Raw genomic sequence first — 17,775 nt, forward strand, 5'->3', positions numbered from 1 at the left:
CACAACCCAGCTTTGCTCTTTCCTGAACCCTGTGACTTTCAAACAGCCACTCACAATAGCCAAGGTAACAACGTCTGCATAGAAAGATCATGGATATTTAATTTATACAAATACAAGACCTTGGCAGAAAAAACATTGTCGGGGGCAGAAAACCAATGACACGCTGTTGACTTGATCTTTTCCAAACACACACAAGGAGGGGGGGAAAAAGGGACATTAAATATTTCATTAGAATTCAAATCAGACGTCAAGAATTATAACATTCAAAAACCAGTCGGAGAACACTTCAATCTCTCTGGTCACTCGATTACAGACCTGAGGGTGGCTATCCTTCAACAAAAAAACTTCAAAAACAGACTCCAGTGAGAGACTGCTGAATTGGAATTAATTTGCAAACTGGATACAATTAATTTAGGCTTGAATAGAGACTGGGAGTGGATGGGTCATTACACAAAGTAAAACTATTTCCCCATGTTATTTCTCCCCCTCCACCCCCCACCCCCACTGTTCCTCAGACATTCTTGTTAACTGCTGGAAATGGCCCACCTTGCTTGTCACCATGAAAGGTTTTCCTCCTTTCCCCCTCCCCCCGCTGCTGGTGATGGCTCATCTTAAGTGATCACTCTCCTTACAGTGTGTATGATAAAACCCATTGTTTCATGTTCTCTGTGTGTGTATATAAATCTCCCCACTGTATTTTCCACCAAATGCATCTGATGAAGTGAGCTGTAGCTCACGAAAGCTTATGCTCAAATAAATTTGTTAGTTTCTAAGGTGCCACAAGTACTCCTTTTCTTTTTGCGAATACAGACTAACATGGCTGCTACTCTGAAACCTGTCATTAGAATTCAAGTTCATGATGTGCTACATCAGTAAAAATGCATCGTTTAAGTGTTTCTCAGATTGTTGGGCATGTTTAAAGCTGTAGTGAGCACAGAGGGATGACTGGAATTTGTAATTATTCTCCCAAGTCTCTGCTTTCATTAAAAGAAGGGATGGAGGAGCCAGTCTCTAGATGTTACGGCTGCAAAGAGAACCCTCAACATGTGAAGTAACCGATGCAGTGACATCTGCCTGAGTTTGCAGAGAGCCTGAATCAGTCACTCTGAAAGGAGTAACCTGCCCTTTTCATTGCAGCTCAGATGCAATGAGAGTACGTTAAAATGTCAACATGGCTCACTGTGTCACAGCTCAAAGCATGTGACAAATGAAAGGAAGTATTGTAAGAGCTATGTAAATGATCCTCAGTCAGTGCATGTTTTGGGTAGGGTCTACAATAACGTGTTAAGGGGCATGTTGGTTTCATTCTCCGCTTTTAGACGTTTAGATTGCCACCTTTAAGCTAATTTGTTGTTGAGCACACAAGAAAAACAAATCAGATCAAACTTATCATTGAAACATACACAAAAAATGGCATGGAAAAGATACCATCTCAATTTTCACGTAGTCTCATTGGCATCGTATCCATCTGATTGCTTAGTGCTATTACAGATTAACAGGAATTATTAGTGATTAGTTATTAATAAGAAAAGTTAGGTTCCTCTCGCAGTAAACCAGTAAACTTCAGGAAGATGCAAAGGCAGGAGGAGTTATGGACGGCAGGAGAAGCATTTTGTGTTTCCGGTGGAAATCTTGTTTTTCACGAGTTCGTACCGATCTGACAATACAGAACCAGGGAAACGGCCATAGCCGCCAGCTAGGAAACAAGAAAACAAAGAGGGAAACAGTTACAAAGAGTTCATAGATTTTAAGATCATAATAGATCAGGGTGGCCAACCTGTGGCTCCGGAGCCCCATGCAGCTCTTCAGAAGTTAGTTTGCGGCTTCTTGTCTAGGCCCCGACTCCAGGGCTGGAGATACAGGCGCCAACTTTCCAATGTGCCGGGGGGGGTGCTCACTGCTCACCCCCGGCTCTGCCACAGGCCCTATCCCCATTCCACCCCTTCCCGCCCCCTCCCGAGCCTGCCATGATCTCGCTCCTCCCCCCTCAGCCTCCTGCAGGCCACGAAACAGCTGATCAGGAAGTGCAGGAAGTGATGCGGGGCTGCTGGCGTATTACTGTGGCTCTTTGGCAATGTACATTGGTAAATTCTGGCTCCGTCTCAAGCTCAGATTGGCCACCCCTGTAATAAATCATTAGAACTTCTACTCTGACATCCTGTATAACAGGCCAGAGAATTACCCCTGTCTGCACTGCATTGTAAACCCGGGTCTGCACTCGTTTCCATGCCCGCACTTGAGTGTCTAAGCTGGGTTTACAAGTGTTAGACCCGGCTCTCCCAGCCGAGCTGACGCGTCCACACTGCGCTACGCTGACCTTCTGACTCAGGTATGTGGCTTGAGCTGTGTCCACACTGCAAAGTGACAGGACTCAGACCTAAGTCTCAGCAGAACTTGGGCTCAGAACCACCCCCCTTAGCAGTGTGCTGTGACCCGGCCCTGAGCAGTTGCTGACCTGAATCACACTGATGTGTGCTTGGATGGAAGCAAGGGTTGGGCTCAATCCTGAGACAGAGTTCAGTGTGCAGCGTGAACATACTGCTAGGAAGGCGTTTCTCCAGCCCTCGAATCATAGACCATGGGAGTGGCCCACAAGCTACTACAGCCATTCGCTCCTGGTGTGGCACTGGGTGTTGTTTAAACTCCGATCCCCTAACAGCTATTCCAATGCCTCTCACTCCTATCCCTGGCTTCTCAACATCACGCCTGAGCTCTGACACTGCCAAACTTTTCAAGCCAAGATGCCGAGGGGCATGATCCAAGGAAAGATAACTGCCTCCCATTTTACAGGTGGGGAAACTGAGGCAGGGAGCAGGGGCGAGTGGGGCTGGGGGAAGTGACTTGCCAGGGATTGCCCAGCAAGGCAGTAGCAGAGCCAGGAACTGAATGAAGTTCTCATGAGTCCTAGACCACAAGTATGCCATGAAAGCATAAAGCGTACCTCGAGCACACCGATTCCTAATGCCACCCCTCCAACAATCCTCCCGTTCCTGCTCAGGAAGGTCTGGAACTCCTGCAAGCAACCCTGGGAGGGGAAAGAGAATCACAGATGCAACAGCGGGCCAGTGATGGGGCCAGTGCGTCTCATCTTGGCACTAATGGCAGTCTGTCCCCACAATGGCCCATAGCAGCTCGTTAATAACTGTGGATGTGATTGTAATATCAAACCTAGGGCCAGATTCTCTGTTGGTGTGAAAAACCAACGGTAGTTCCACAACCCGTCCCTGGGAAAGTTTCTTCTTAGGCCAGGTCTATACTAGACAGGGTTGACTGATAGAGCTATGCAGCTCTATCAGCAAACCCTCCTAGTGGAGATGCAGCATCTACCGGCAGAAGAGTTCATAGAGGTGACCAAACAGCAAGCCAGGCAATTCCTTCGTCTTGGAATTTCAATCCAACCAGTTTCCCCGGGAGCAACTCTACCTCAGGAACTGACTAATCAGAGCCCGAGGCAGATAGCAAACTCTATCCAGAGCCTTGCTAACCCAAAACTAAGAACACAGAATTTCTTCCCAAGACTGAAAACTTGCTCAGAATGCTAAAAAATAAGAAGAATTTGGAAGACCGTGTATGTCAGCTCCATATGCACTAACAACTCATAGCCTGTCTCCTATGGCAAATACCTTGCTAAAATCTTTTCCTTACCTTCTTGGTGCTGTCCAGTTCAGGTTCCAGGCACTCCTGCTTGGGCGGCAGGCAGCAGCCTGCGGGATAAGTCTGGCTGTGCATTTGGTAGAAGTAGGAGCTGTTGAAATCCTTGTAGTTGTTGAAGCCACAGCACTTCAGCTAGAACGAGAACACTAGTTGGTTTACAGCCACAGCCACGGTTTAGATTCACGTCCAGGACGGTTTGACTGCGTGGAGGATGTGGCCGTTTAAAGAAGGCAGTGTTGTAAAAACCTTGCCCTGCCCTGAAAGTGAATCACATAGGCCTAATCGCTAACGGAAGCGGGTGGCTTTGCATTTAAAGTGCTTGGCTTGGACACAGGAGATCTACGTTCAATTCCTAGAGTCCCTGGGTGACCCTAGGCAAGATTCTGTGCCTCAGTTTCCCCCGTCTGGAAAATGCAGCTAATGATCCTTCCAGCTCCCCAATGGGCCAGCTTACACTATCCAGAGCACAAAAGCCCTCCAGCCGGACCCCTGGGAGTAATGTAAGAGCTGCTTCTGCAGGTACTTAACTTCAAGCATGTGCTCAAGTCCCACTGGAGGCGAGTTAGATGTGTGCTAATGTGCTTTGCTGAATTGGGGCCTTCCAGCATGGAGATTCCCCCCACACACACACACACACACTGCTGGGGGAATTCCCCTTGCCTCCCATGCATCAGCTGGCCAAATCCATCTCTTCCAGAGGGAATGCCGAAATGCGCCACTGCTCACCTCCTTCATGGTTGTGTCCCAAATTGCAGTCATGTCGTCCTGCCTCCCGTAATCCTCTCGTAAGGTTTTCACAGCCCAGGTTTTCAAGTGCTCAATGAATATATCAGCCTGGAACCCAGAGACACACACAGATTGGCACCTTGTCTTGTCTTTCGGGAGCTGTTTGGTTTTTCCTTTATTGAGCTTAGCAGACAAATGAAACAACCTCCCAGTGCAACGAGCCAGGCATTTAAATGACTGCACCAGCCCTCGGGAGACACATGGTGTTGGATCATAGTAAAGAAGTTCTGTATTAAAATCACAAATGAGTTTGATTCCCCATGGTTTGAATTCCAGGGTATTACTGGTTAAGAGGTCTCTTGGTCGTTGGTACTGTTTCTCTCTCTCTATGTGTGAAACTTGCAAGCTGCTAATTGTGTTAGTACATTCTAAGACAGAGTCTGTTCTCAAAGCAATTCTTTGTAACAACAACTACTCACACAGAGAGAGACTCAAAGCAATACTCTGTAACAACAGAAACAGCACCCAGAGACTCCCCGCCCTTTTGTTGTATTCATCTTGCTTTGTTAACAATTGTGATTAAAATAGAGCTAGAGGATGTATGTGGATGGATGCTTGGTGTGGATAATAACTGAATGATCAGGGAGGTGCCAGCCTAAGAATCCAGTGTCCATCGGCTGAAGAAGGCATCAAGTGGAACTAACCAGAGGACCCACAGAGGGCAGACTGGAATCCACCTAACAGCCTCAAGGATGGGAGAACCAAAGAACAAGATAACATCTGGCAGCACGGAGCCGTCAGGAATGTGCCATCTGCTGATTGATTCAGCAACAGCATGATGAAGCAATTCCCATAGACTGGCATAGGAAGAAATTCCTATAAAAATGGACTCTAGAAAGTGAGAACTTTGGGGTCTGATTCTGCAAACCAACTTCCAGGAGCATCAGATGTGCATCTGACAAGGCCCTGCTCCCTCCTCATGTCCAGGCCCCTGGCCAGTGGCTTGGCATGAGCAACTCTAAGGTTGGTAACTATGATAACAACCTTGCAGAACCTGTGTGTGTGTGTGTATGAATGAATGTGTGAATAAATATGAGATTGAATGGAATGTTATAGCTATAACTAACTGCTTACTATGATTCTTTCTGTATTCACAGTAAATGTGGTATTTTGCCTTTTCCCCTTTAATAAGATTCTGCTGGTTTTTATTTTATTGGTATAACAATGGCAGATCTAGTGTTTTATACTTTTATCTTCTATTTGTTTAACCCAGGAACGGCCAGCCTGGATCAGACCAATGGTCCATCTAACGCAATATCCCATCTCTGACAGTGGTCAAAGTCACATCCTTCAGAGGAAGCTATACGATTAATTTCCTTTCCAGGACCCTTTATTTGCATTAACTATCACAACTCTACTACTAGTACTTGTGGCACCTTAGAGACTAACAAATTTATTAGAGCATAAGCTTTCGTGAGCTACAGCTCACTTCATCGGATGCATCCGATGAAGTGAGCTGTAGCTCACGAAAGCTTATGCTCTAATAAATTTGTTAGTCTTTAAGGTGCCACAAGTCCTCCTTTTCTTTTTGCGAATACAGACTAACACGGCTGTTACTCTGAAACCTACTACTAGTACATATGTAATCTTCCAACCTCTCTCTGAATTTTGCTATGTTCTCAGCCTAAGCACCATCCCGCGGCAGTGAGTTCCACAGACAAATAGCACGTTGTATGAAAACATATTTCTGTCAATCAACCCTGAGATTGACACCTTTCAGTTCCAGTCAGCGTCCCCTTGATCTTGTGTTTTGACAGGGGTTTTAAATGTTGACCCAGAGAAAAAGTCATGAGGATTGGAGTTGGACAAATTGTTATTATTTTTGGGGGGGACAAAATGCTTATTGGCCAAAAATGCAGGTTTAGTTGAATTTTCTGCATAGTTTCGGACAAAAAAAGGGGGGGAGGGGTTTCTCCTAAACAGTCAAAACATTTCATTTCTAAATTTAGTTAGATTTAATAAAAAATCCCAAACAAATCCCAAAAGGGTAAAAAAAAAAACACCGAGAAACTAAACAAACCCAGGGATATTAGAGGGGGTGGGATCTGAGTTACTACAGAGAATTCTTTCCTCGGTGTCTGGCTTGTGAGTCTTGCCCACATGCGCAGGGTTCAGCTGATCACCATATTTGGGGTAGGGAAGGAATTTTCCTCCAGGGCAGATTGGAAGAGGCCCTGTGGGTTTTTCGCCTTCCTCTGCAGCGTGGGGCGTGGGACACTTGCTGGAGGATTCTCTGCATCTTGAAGTCTTTAAATCATGATTTGAGGACTTCAGTAGCTCAGACATAGGTGAGAGGTTTATTGCAGGAGTGGGTGGGTGAGATTCTGCAGCCTGTGGGGTGCAGGAGGTCAGACTTGATGATCATAATGGTCCCTTCTGACCTGAATATCTATGAATCTATTAACATTTTTTTTTCAGTTTTTTGTTTTGGCAAGAGAAAAATGAAAGTTTGGGATCAACCTGAAATATTTTTTAAAACAATTCCAGTTCAGCCACTGAACCAAATACTCAGTCGCTCACTCAGCTGTCTCTAGGCTCTAGGCATTGTTATTTAAACTGTTATTTATAACATCTAGGGAGACAAGCCTAGGCCAGGGCCCCGGGGATGCTGTAGCAGGAATCCTGACTCCCATGACTTTCCACCTCCCTTAGCAGAATCCCCCTAGGTCCTGTTTTAAGAGGCGGAGGAGAGCCATCAAACAGCTCCCAGGCTGTGGGGCTCTGACTCGGACACCAGAAGCCGGGAGTGGAAGACAGCGGTGGCTCACTGAACGGCTCTGTTCCGTACACTCCCCTGATGCTTTGGTACAGGGCAATGGTGGAGACAGGATCCTGGGCTGGATGGACTCTGGTCTGACCCAGGCTGGTAGCTCGAATGTTCTCAAAGCCCAGCCTTTAACTTACCATGGAAGAGAAGGCGAGGACTACGACAGCCCCCGTGACCTCAGCGATGAAGAGAATCAGGATAATGACAAAGAACTGGAGACAGAGAGAGACCGAGATCAAAAGCCGCCCATACCAGCACAGAGACCTTTGCAGGAGCCATCCCTGGGGGCTGAAGAAAAGGGTCTACTGGCAAGAGCTGCTACTACTGCCAGTACCAGGTGTGGCAGCTCCAGGCGGTCACGGTCAGAAATAGACCTACACGGCCAAGGGCCAGATTTGGGTATTTAGGCATCTGAAGATGCAGAGCCAATGGAAATTAGGTACCCAACTCACAGAGGCACTTTTTACATTCCAGTAGGCGCCTGTTTTATTAAAGGGCTCATCAGTCCAGCTGACAAAGGTCTAACAAGGTCCAGCAGCTGGAAGTTGAAGCTAGACTCATTCAGACTGGAAATAAGGGGCACATTATTAACCGGGAGGGTAATTAACCATTCAAACAAGTTCCAAAGGGCTAAGGCAGCTTCTCCCTCACTGGCAGTGTTCAAATCAAAACAGGATGTTTTTCTGAAAGATCTGCTCTCACTTAAACAGGAATTGAGTCGGGAAGGGTCGATCGGCCTGTGTTATACAGGAGGTCAGGCTGGGGGATCACAATGGTCCCTTCTGGCTTTAGCATCTAGGAATCTGCTTCTGAACTACCTTGTAAATCTGGCTTCCAGCCCCTAGGGGAGACAATGAGTTGTTCGGTGTTAGCTACAGCGGTACTGACTTTTGGATAGTCTTAGAAGAATCTGAGCTCAGAGCTAGCTGGGAAATTATATTTTTCCCCTGGAAATTTTGACAAAATTTTGTACATTTTCATCAAATGTTTCTTAGAAATATTTCAGGTTTTCATCAACCTCCTTCCGACAAAAAGTTCTGGTATTTTTCTATCAAAACCTGAAATTTCTCAAAGCCACAAAATGCCGTTGCTGAAAACCAATTCTCCCTCCCCCCACTGGTTTTCAGGGGTTGGGTATTTTTGGCAGAAACTTGAGTATTTCCAACAACAGTGGGAATTTTGGGGGTGAAAATGTCCAAAAAAAACTTTAGAGGGAAATTTTCCCACTTCCTAACCTGGAGAGATGGCAGGGGTGGGGCAGAGCTGGTGGATGAACTGGAAAAATCATTTTGTGGGAAATATCTCACACGTTTCCACGGTGGGACTCAAACCCAGGCCTGCAGAGTTATCAGCCACCACTTCCTAGTGCTGTCATAGCCTGCCTGTCCATCCGCAATCCACAGAGGGTGCACGCCATGGGACGTGTGCCCCGGAAGAGCCAGCTGACCATTGGTTTAACAATCCCTGATTGGCTCCTTGATCCTCCATAAGCCCCTGGGCACCCCAGGGGGCACCCAGAGGATAACAATGTGACCAGCTGCCATGACCATGCTGCTTCTCTGCCTCTGAACAACCAGTATTGACGTTGGCTCTGACCTGTCTCCTGCTCGACCCCGGAACCTCAAAGCTGACCCTGATACCTGGTGCTGACCCTTGGCCTGGACTCCATCTCTGGCTCTGCCCCTCGGCTTGACTCAAGACTCAGACCCTGGGTTTGCCGTTCAGCTTCTCTGACCCTGGGCTTTGGTTCCTGGCTCCTGCCCCTCCTCCTTCCTACTGTCACCCAGGATTCTGACAAAGGTTCAAAACGGAATCGGTTTTGCAGAAATTGCCATGACCTGCATCCCCATTGTAGGTAGGGGAAACTGAGGCACACAGCAGTGCTGTGCCCAGGGTCACTCCAGGAGTCTGGGGCAAAGCCAGAATCTGAAACAAAATGTCCTGTGTCCTAGCCAACCCCCTTAACGATCCCTCTAGCCAGGAGCACTTCGACTCTGCGCAAAGGCAGGTCTGGCTGCTATCCCCACAGTGTACTGGGGAGAATGAAGCACAGAGGGGAGGCAGCTGGCCTGAGGTCCTGGAAACTCCTGGATCCCAGCCCAGTACTCTGTCCGTTAGCCCCCAACCCTTCCCTGTGGTGCTGCAGCCCCTACCAGCAGCAGCATGCACTTGCTCTCCTTCATGGCCCCGCAGCAGCCCAGAAAGCCCATGAGCAGCAGGAAGGTGCCAACAGCGATGCACAGGTACCCCACATTGATCAGCTGCATCAGCTGGGGCGCAGCGGCCCCCAGGATCTGCACGAAGGAGCCTCCATCCACTTTCATCCAGATGCCAATGCCCAGCACGGCCAGCCCGCCCAGCTGGAGGAGAGAGGAGAGAGGCTGGTAAGCAGCGAGCGGCCTCCCTTCATTCCTCACCATGGGAAAGGGCCCTATGGGGCCACGTTCTGTGCAAGGCTCCTCTCTCCGGCTGCACTGCAGCTCCTAGGGTTACCCCCAGCCTGCAGGGCCTTCTCCTCCCCTTCCACACGGGATCAGAGCCCCCAGCCCGCCAGCTGCGGCTTTTCCTACTCACAAATATAACACCGTTGAACACAAACATCATCATCTTCAGGAATGAGAAGCAGCCCATCTTCCAGCACCTACATGGAGGGGAGAAGGGGGCAGTAAAGATGTGGGGCTCAGCATGGCCCCGCTCGGTCGGGATAGGGGGCTGTGCAGCGCCCAGCACTACAGGGGGCCCCCCCGACTCAGTGTGAATCTCTAGGAACTACTGTAATACACACAATAAATAAGGTGATAGCTCCGACCCTGCAAAACCTTCTCAGGCCCAGACTTGTCCAAGCTGCCTGAGATAAGAAATGTGATGTAGAGGGGTGAAGCAGACCACGCAGAGGATAGAGAGGATGTGAGTGTTTTCCACTGTTTACAGTGTTGCTAACTCTCACTATATTTGGCCTTTTTCTTAAAGTCCCAGCCACTGGAGTCAGGTGATTTTATGAGACTCACAGTTTTCATTTAAAAAAAAGAAAAGAAAAATAAAGCAACTTTCTAGCTCTCCCAGCTGCAGAGAGAAGTTTTTGTAGATGTGATCCCCAAAGACTCAACAAATAGAAGGCAAAGAAACAGATCCTCAGAAAATTGATTAAAAAAAACCAGCTCATGATTTATGAAAGGCCACAGTGACGGTTTCTGAATGGTCAGGGCTAGCAGCGTTCCAGACATTGATATGAAATAACTTCCCCACCCAGCCAGGTTGCAGTGTAGCTCACACCTTGTATGAAGCTTCCAATTTATAAGGCATCTATAAAAGATGAAAACCTGGCGGTTAGACGTTTTCATAAATAGCCCATCAATTGTCAAACCACTGCTCTCGCTTATAACCAGGGCTTATAACTGTCTAGAACATCATCCCCCGAGGATCTTACCTACTGCCAGCAAGAGCCTGCAGGAGCTCGAGCCCTTTAGCTAAACAAAGCGGAGGGTGACGGGTGCCTCGATCACAGTCTGTAAGTACCTACATGGGGACAAATATTTAACCATAGGGGGCTCTTCAATCTAGCAGCCAAAAAAGATCTAACAAAAGCCAATGGCTGGAAGTTGAAGCTAGACCAATTCTGACTGGCAATAAAGTGCAAATTTGTACCGGTGAGAGTAATTACACACCAGACTAGCTTCCCATGGATCCTGGTGGATTGTAAGCATTGCCAGTTTTTAAATTAAGCTGGGTGTTTGTCTCAGGTCTGAATGGATTGAGGGAATCCCCAGGGCCTGTGTTCTCCAGGAGGTCAGACCAGAAGATCACAATGGTCCTTTCTGGCCTGGGGATCTAGGAAGCTGTGAACACGGATCACACAAGCTGCTTATGTCTTTAATAGGCTCAGAACGTTGGTGCATCATGTGTTAACCCTTTGCAAACCACCAAATGCGCAACCGCGGTAAAAAGCAGAGAGGGGTTCACTTTCCCCATGGAGCAGGAGTAAAGTACCATAAAGGCAGTTGCTAGGTTTTAAAGCCAGAAGGGACCATTGAGAACAATACCTCACTCTTACATAGCTTCTTCCATTGTAGATTGCAAAGCGCTCCTCAAAAGGAGGCCACTCTCATTAGCTCCATTATGCAGCTGGGGAAACTGAGGCAGGGAAGTGACAGGCCAAGTGCTGAGTGGGTAATAGAACCCCAGTCTGCAGAGTGCTGGGCACTGACCCATGCTCCCTCTGACCTCCTCTGGCACCGACGCCTAGAAACTCATTCTGCAATGCCTGCATCAAGCCCGTCACGTCTGCTGAGCTAGATTTGGAAGGACGTCCAGTCTTGACTGACAGCGGGCATGTGATGGATAATCTGCCCTGGCCTTGGGGCAGCTGCTCCAATGGTTAATTCTCCTCATGGTTCAAAATCTGCCCCTTCTTTCCCATCTGAATTGTCCAGTTTTGGCTCCAGCCGCGGGGTTTCGTTTGGCCACGATGAGAGAGTTGTCTGCTCTCAGGCCTTTCCTCCTGCCGTGGCTCCTTGGCAATGGGTCAAGTCCGTGCTGGGGCCAGCAAGGACCGTTGCTCTGTAGCTCCTGACTGCTTCAGGAGCTGGGCTGGTTCCCAAGCGGTGCCTCCCCCGAAATGTGGAAGCTATAAAAGCGGCAGCTGGGCCTGGATAAGCAAGTCACTGAGCTGGGAAAAGGGGGTGGGGAGGTCTCAGGGTGACGCGTCTCAGTGAATCCACGGCGAGTTCAGTGGTGCTCGGCCTTCCCTCCCATCTAGCCCCGAAGACTCTGCACAACCTGTTGGAGGTCGTGCCACCCCAACCCACACTCTAGATACTGGAAGGGGGTGAGTCACGGTGGGCCTAAGAACAGGGGCTGCTGAGCCTTGCAGACTCATCACATCCAATATCCACCCAGTGCACTGCTCCTGCGCAGGACTGGCCGGATCAGACTAGAGCAGGGCCTCGCCCGTCTCCCAGCAGCGATGGGACAACCTGCCCTGCGGCTACAGGCTCCTCCCTGCACCTCCTCCCTGCACCGCTGCTCCCTAAGGCCACCTCTGCAGCATTGTCTCCTAGCTCCTTGTTTCCCCGCAGCTGAAGCTGTTGCCTAGCTGCAGCCAATGGGCTGGGATCCACCTGCACCCCTTTATCCTGGGGGTTCCACGAACAGCAGCCTCCCACTAGGAGAGCTCGGGGGCCTGAGGGTGGGGCACTGAAACCTGTCCAGCAGGGAATCCAAAGGGTTCAGCCCGACTCCCTGTTCAGAAGGGCTCAGCCAGGAGGCACCTTCCTTGTGCTGTGTGTGGTCTGTGGGGCTGGGATTGCAGGGGGCTGCAGGCTGGAGCTGAGGGGCAGCGGCAGAGCTATGTGGGTGCTGATGGCTGGTGCTGAAGCTCCATCTGTAGCGGGAGCCCAGCGCTCTGCTGGCAACACCCGGGTTCAAAGCAGGCACAGAAATGCAGTCATGCCTGCCCTGTGCCTCGGTTTCCCCATCTGTGAAATGGGGGTAACCCTCACTTGGGGGTGGGGTAGGGATAAATCCATTGTCCACAGTGCTAGAGAGTCAGGATTGAGGGGCACCGGCAGAGCTGGGGGGGAGTCCAGGGCTGGGATGGGATAGCAGGGGCTGCAGGTCGGGATTGAGGGGCACTGGCAGAGCTGCATGTTGGGAATTACACATTTATGACGGAAGACTATAGAGACCCAGCATTTTAGCAAACTGGGTCAGATTTCAGGTTTGCAAGTTGCACTTTTGCAACAGGCCTGATCTCCCGGGGCCAAATCCTCAGCTGGCGTAAGATGGGCACTACTCCATTGATTTCCTCAGTGCGACAGCAGAGGGCCTGGCCTCCTTTGGCTATACATGCAAGAGAAATGCAGATATTGGACATGCAAAAGCTCTTACCTCTTGGAGGGGTGGCTGAGAAGTTTGCTGTGTGTGTGTGTGCAGGGTGTGTGTGTGAGTGCGCACGGGGGTGTGTGTGCTGATGTGTGTGCAGGTGAGTGTGTGTTTGCAGGTGAGTGTGTGTGTGTGGGTGAGTGTGCTGATGTGTATGCGGGGGTGTGTGCGTGCACGGGTGAGTGTGCTGATGTGTGTGCCGGTGTGTGTCTCCTTTCCACAGGGTGTGTATGCGGGTGAGTGTGCGGGGTGTGTGAGTGTGCGGGTGTGCATGTGCCGGTGTGTGTCTCCTTTCCACAGGGTGTGGCTCCCCACCTGCCACACAACAGCGAGCTGCGGCTCCGTGGTTTAATCTGTGCTGGAGTTGCGCCTGCTTCGGGACTTCATTGCCCTCCCCACCTGAGCCCGCCTGAACTCCCAGCCGGGCAGGGGAGGGGAATACATGCAACTGGCTTGTACACTCGCAGCTTTAACGCTTTGCTTCCTGAGGCGAGGGCAGAGCTCTCCCCGGTGCTCTGGGCATAGCCGCCGTTGGCCCAGAGGAACGTGGGATGGAGTTCCCTTGAGCCCTCGGGGAGCACAGGCATTCAGGGGAGATTACCCTGAGTCAATGGGACTTGGGAAGAGGAGCTTTAGAAAATCCCACCTTGTATTATCTGTGTTATGATAACACCGCTAGGACCTGGCTGAGATCGGGGCTCATGGTGCCAGGCACTGCCTAGACCCTGATTGAGATCAGGGTCCTGTTGTGCCAGGCGCTGCCCAGACCCTGACCAAGATAAGGGCCCTATCATGCTGGGCATTGCACAGACTCCGATCGTGATCAGAGCCCCCTTGTGCCGGGTGCTGCCCAGACCCCAACCCAGACCAGGGCCCCGTCGTGCTGGGTGCTGCGCAGCCACAGAGAGAGGCAGCCCCTGCTCTGAAGAGCTCACAGTCTGAAGAGACAAAAGGTGGGAGAAAGGATTATTATTCCCACTTTACAGATGGGGAAACTGAGGCCCAGAGAGCGTAAAACAGTAGTTTTAAAAGGTGACTCATGACTGTGGGATTGCTCATCTGGAGACCTGTCAAAGGGCCTGAATTTCATTTCAGTGCAGTAAATGAATCTACCTACCTACCCAGAGAGACAAGGGGGGTGAGGACCTTCTACTGGACCAACTGCTGTTGATGAAAGAGACAAGCTTTCGAGCTACAAAGAGCTCTTCTTCAGATAGATCTATCTATCCCCATACACCCCCTCCGTCTGTCTGTCTGGCTGTCTATCTATCCCCACACACCCCCTCTATCTTTCTATCTGAACATGCATCACTGTAGTGTCTGGGGCTGGATCCTGGCCCGCTGTGAATCAGAGCAGCGTTATTGACTGAATTGGCATGAGGCTGATTTACCCCAGTAGGGGATCAGGTCCCCAGAACACAACCAGACCCGGCCATAATGTTGTTGCTGCCCTGTCCTGACTTCTCTTGCATCCACTGGGCTCTTGGTTTAACAAGAACACTCAAAGCCAGAGTTGTAAATGAAGGAGCTAGGAAGGGTTATAAAGCCTGATGCTTCAGGGCCTGAGCAGACCTTTGGCGGGGAGCAGTCAGGAAGGAGCTGTCCCCGCTGGCTGGATGTCCCATCTCTGCCTTCTGCAGCAGGGTGTCTCGGAGCAGTTGTTCCTGGCCCCTCTCAGAGACGGGCCCCTGCTCTGATTGTGCAGCTGAAACAGCTCCGGGAAGCCTGTAAACATTGACCTGACTCAGGGCAGAGGCTTCTGCAGTTGGCAGCGACTGCACGGCTCAGGAGGGATGGATGTGGGGCCGCTGCTCGCTGGAGCAGGGGGAAATCTCACCCCAAGCTTGGCAAACACACCCCTGCGGTTCATGCGGCTGCTCTGCAAAGCATCACTAGAGGGCGATGTTTCTCCATCTCCCCGCCGGGCTCGGGCCGGGGCCATGGAAAGCCAGTGACCTGCGGAGGGAGGTCAGCGGGGGCCTCGCTGTACCCCAATGCACCGCTGAGCGTTACCCCCCCCGCCATCCCGGCCCCGTTTGCCCCTTGTCTTGGCTTGGTTACAGGCCCCGTCCGTGCCTGGCAGCCCAAAAGCCACCTCCATTCCCGGGGCCAGCCCGGGCCAGGTCCCACTGGCTGAGTGGCCCACCTGTGATCTAGCCAGAGCTCCTGGAGAGCCCAGGCCGTCCCGTTGCACCCAGGTGCCCCTGTGCTGGGCCCAGCCACTTGCGTTCGGCTAAAGCATCTTCCAGGCGGGCAGCGAGGCTGGATGGGAAGCCATGGGGAGCCAGAGAATCCACCACTTCTCTGGGGAGTTCCCCCCCAACCCCCCAGTGCTTACTCCCCCCCCCCCGATAAATTTTGTGCCTTATTTCCAGCTGGATTGTGTCTGTCTTCAGCCACCAATATCCCACCGTCAAGAGAATTAGGGTCCCCAGTTCAGTGCTGTGGATCAGATTTATTGGGCCAGATCCTCAGCTGGTGTCAATCCGTGGGGCTCAGGCGATGGACACCAGCTCAGGATCTGGCCCCGGGTTAATAGAAATAATTTCAGGAGTGGGGAAAAAAAAGTTTGAAAAGAGCTTTTGGTTTGGCTGGAGAATCTGCCCGCCTGCAGCTGCCCGGGGTCCCGAAGGAACATCTCCTGTCACTGCCTCTGCAGGGCTTTGTGATCCTTTGCAGCTGAAGCAGCTGGCACTGGCCGAGACGGGACACCGGGCTCGATGGGCCCCCCCGGGCTGAGCCATTGTAACTAACCCTGTTTGTAGCTAATTCAATCTGCTCTGTGCAAATGTTGGTTCCGATTGTAATCGATTCTAAGGCAAGCTAATTTGATCCCATCTGATCTATAGATCTGCCTGTTCCTATTTCTAATTGAATCTTATCCCATCTGTAGAGAGGGAATGAATAAACCAGTGCAATTATTGACTGATCTAGCCCCTGTCCTCCAGCCCCAGCTTCTGGCAGGCAGAGGTTTAGGGACACCCCGAGTATGGGGCTATGTGCCTACCCATCCTAGCTAACAGTCATTGATGGACCTACCCTCTGTGAACTTATCTGGTTCTTTTCTGAACCCGCTTATACTTTTGGCCTTCACAACATCCCCTGGCAAGGAGTTCCACAGTCTGACTGTGCGTTGTGTGAAGAAATGCTTCTTTCTGTTTGTCTGAAGCCTGCTGATCACTAATTTCACCTGGTGACCCCCTGGTTCTTGTGTTATGTGACGGGGTAAATAACACTTCGCTAGTCACTTTCTCCACCCCAGGCATGATCTTACAGACCTCTTTCAGATCCCTCTTAGTCGTCTCTGTTCCGAGCTGAACAGTTCCAGCCTTTGTAATCTCCTCACACAGCAGCTGTTCCACACTCCTCATCACTTGCGTTGCCCTTCACGGTACTTTTCCCGGTTCTAATATATCTAGTTTGAGCTGGTGTGACCAGAACTGCAGGCAGCATTCAAGATGCTAGGTGACCTTGGGCAAATCCCCTGCCTTCTATGTGCCTCAGTTTCCCCTCCCACCCTTTGTCTCTTTAGACTGTGAGCTAATTGAGGCAGGGACTGTCTCTCAATGTCTGTCTGTGCAGCACACTGAACAGTGGGGCCGTGATCTCGGATGGGGTCTGCGCAATGCCGGCTACTACAGGGCCCCCTGCACTATCATACTGTACAGCTGATAATAGGCCGACCCACCAGCCCCACAGAATAAATGACACCCAGCCCCACTCCTTGACAGGAGGGCAAGGAGTCGAATCTCCCTAAAGTGGGGGGGAGGGACTCCCTATAGGGTCATTGGTATTTCTATAGGGGAAAGGGCCCTGGGCAGGAGGAGTCTCCATCTTGATGCGATTTCTCTAGGGGAAAAGGTCTCTCTGCCTTCACAGCTGTATTTCTGTAGGGGATGCTGCTGTTTATAGGTGTCTTTTATAAAAGCACTGTTTATATAGGGGGTCTCACTAGAGGGGGAAAGTCTGTCTATAGGTGCCCTATAAGGGTCTGTGTAGAGGAAGGGTCTCTCTCTCTCTCTCTCTGAGGGCTCTCTATGGGGGAAGTGGTCTCTCTACAGAGTTCGTTATGGGACCTCTCAGTCTTTAGGGGCACATTTCTGTAGGGGATTCTGCCTATAGCTGTCTTTTTATAAGGGCTCTGTCTATACAGGGCTCTCTCGCCATGTGTAGAGGGGAAGCGTCCATAGGGGGTTTCGAGGGGGTCTCGCTATGGGGTTTCTCGGGGGGGGTCTCCGCCTGGGGCAGGGCTGTCTCCGGGCGCTCTATAGGGTCTCTATAGGGGACGCTGCCCCATAGGGCTCCGGCCGGCAGGTGGCGGCGCGGTCCCGGCGGCCGGACCCGGAAGGTGCCGCCCCCGGCTCGGCCCCGCCTGCCCAGCCCGGCGCGGGGCGCCCAGCGCGGAGCCGAGCCGAGCCGAGCCGAGCCGGCGGCTGCGGGACGGAGCCACATGGCGGCCCCGGAGCGACGGGCCTTCGCCCAGCGCATCAGCCGGTGAGAGACCCAGCGGCCCCCCCAGGCACCCCCCCCGGGCACCGAGCGCCCCCCCCCACTCACCCAGCACCCCCCCAGAGTCCAGTCCCACCAGTGTACCTGCCCAAGGGCACCCACCCCTGCCTGAGAGCACCCAGTCCCTACCCACCCCACCCCAAGGGCACCCAGCAGCCTTGCCCCAGCCAGCCCCTCTG

General features: G+C 51.2%; 2 protein-coding genes across 2 annotated transcripts in view; one reads left to right on the forward strand and one right to left on the reverse strand.

The window, feature by feature from the left end:
- Nucleotides 1-773: 773 nt before the first annotated feature.
- On the reverse strand, nucleotides 774-13,499 carry LOC119845948 (tetraspanin-1-like). The gene is made up of 8 exons (XM_038378954.2): nucleotides 13,094-13,499; nucleotides 9,782-9,848; nucleotides 9,361-9,567; nucleotides 7,345-7,419; nucleotides 4,381-4,488; nucleotides 3,646-3,786; nucleotides 2,942-3,025; nucleotides 774-1,696 (listed from the first exon to the last, which is right to left on the reverse strand). Exons 2-8 carry the CDS (start codon nucleotides 9,836-9,838, stop codon nucleotides 1,640-1,642), a joined length of 729 nt encoding a protein of 242 aa, XP_038234882.1. The 5' UTR covers nucleotides 9,839-9,848; nucleotides 13,094-13,499; the 3' UTR covers nucleotides 774-1,639.
- Nucleotides 13,500-17,451: 3,952 nt separating this feature from the next.
- The window catches only part of DOCK6 (dedicator of cytokinesis 6), a 49,761-nt gene continuing 49,437 nt past the window's right edge, over nucleotides 17,452-17,775 (forward strand). The window contains 1 exon segment of the mRNA XM_043506301.1: nucleotides 17,452-17,581. Coding sequence (XP_043362236.1) covers nucleotides 17,538-17,581 — 44 coding nt within the window. The 5' untranslated portion in view covers nucleotides 17,452-17,537.

The sequence above is a fragment of the Dermochelys coriacea genome, chromosome 20, assembly GCF_009764565.3.
Source record: "Dermochelys coriacea isolate rDerCor1 chromosome 20, rDerCor1.pri.v4, whole genome shotgun sequence".
Taxonomy (NCBI): domain Eukaryota; kingdom Metazoa; phylum Chordata; order Testudines; family Dermochelyidae; genus Dermochelys; species Dermochelys coriacea.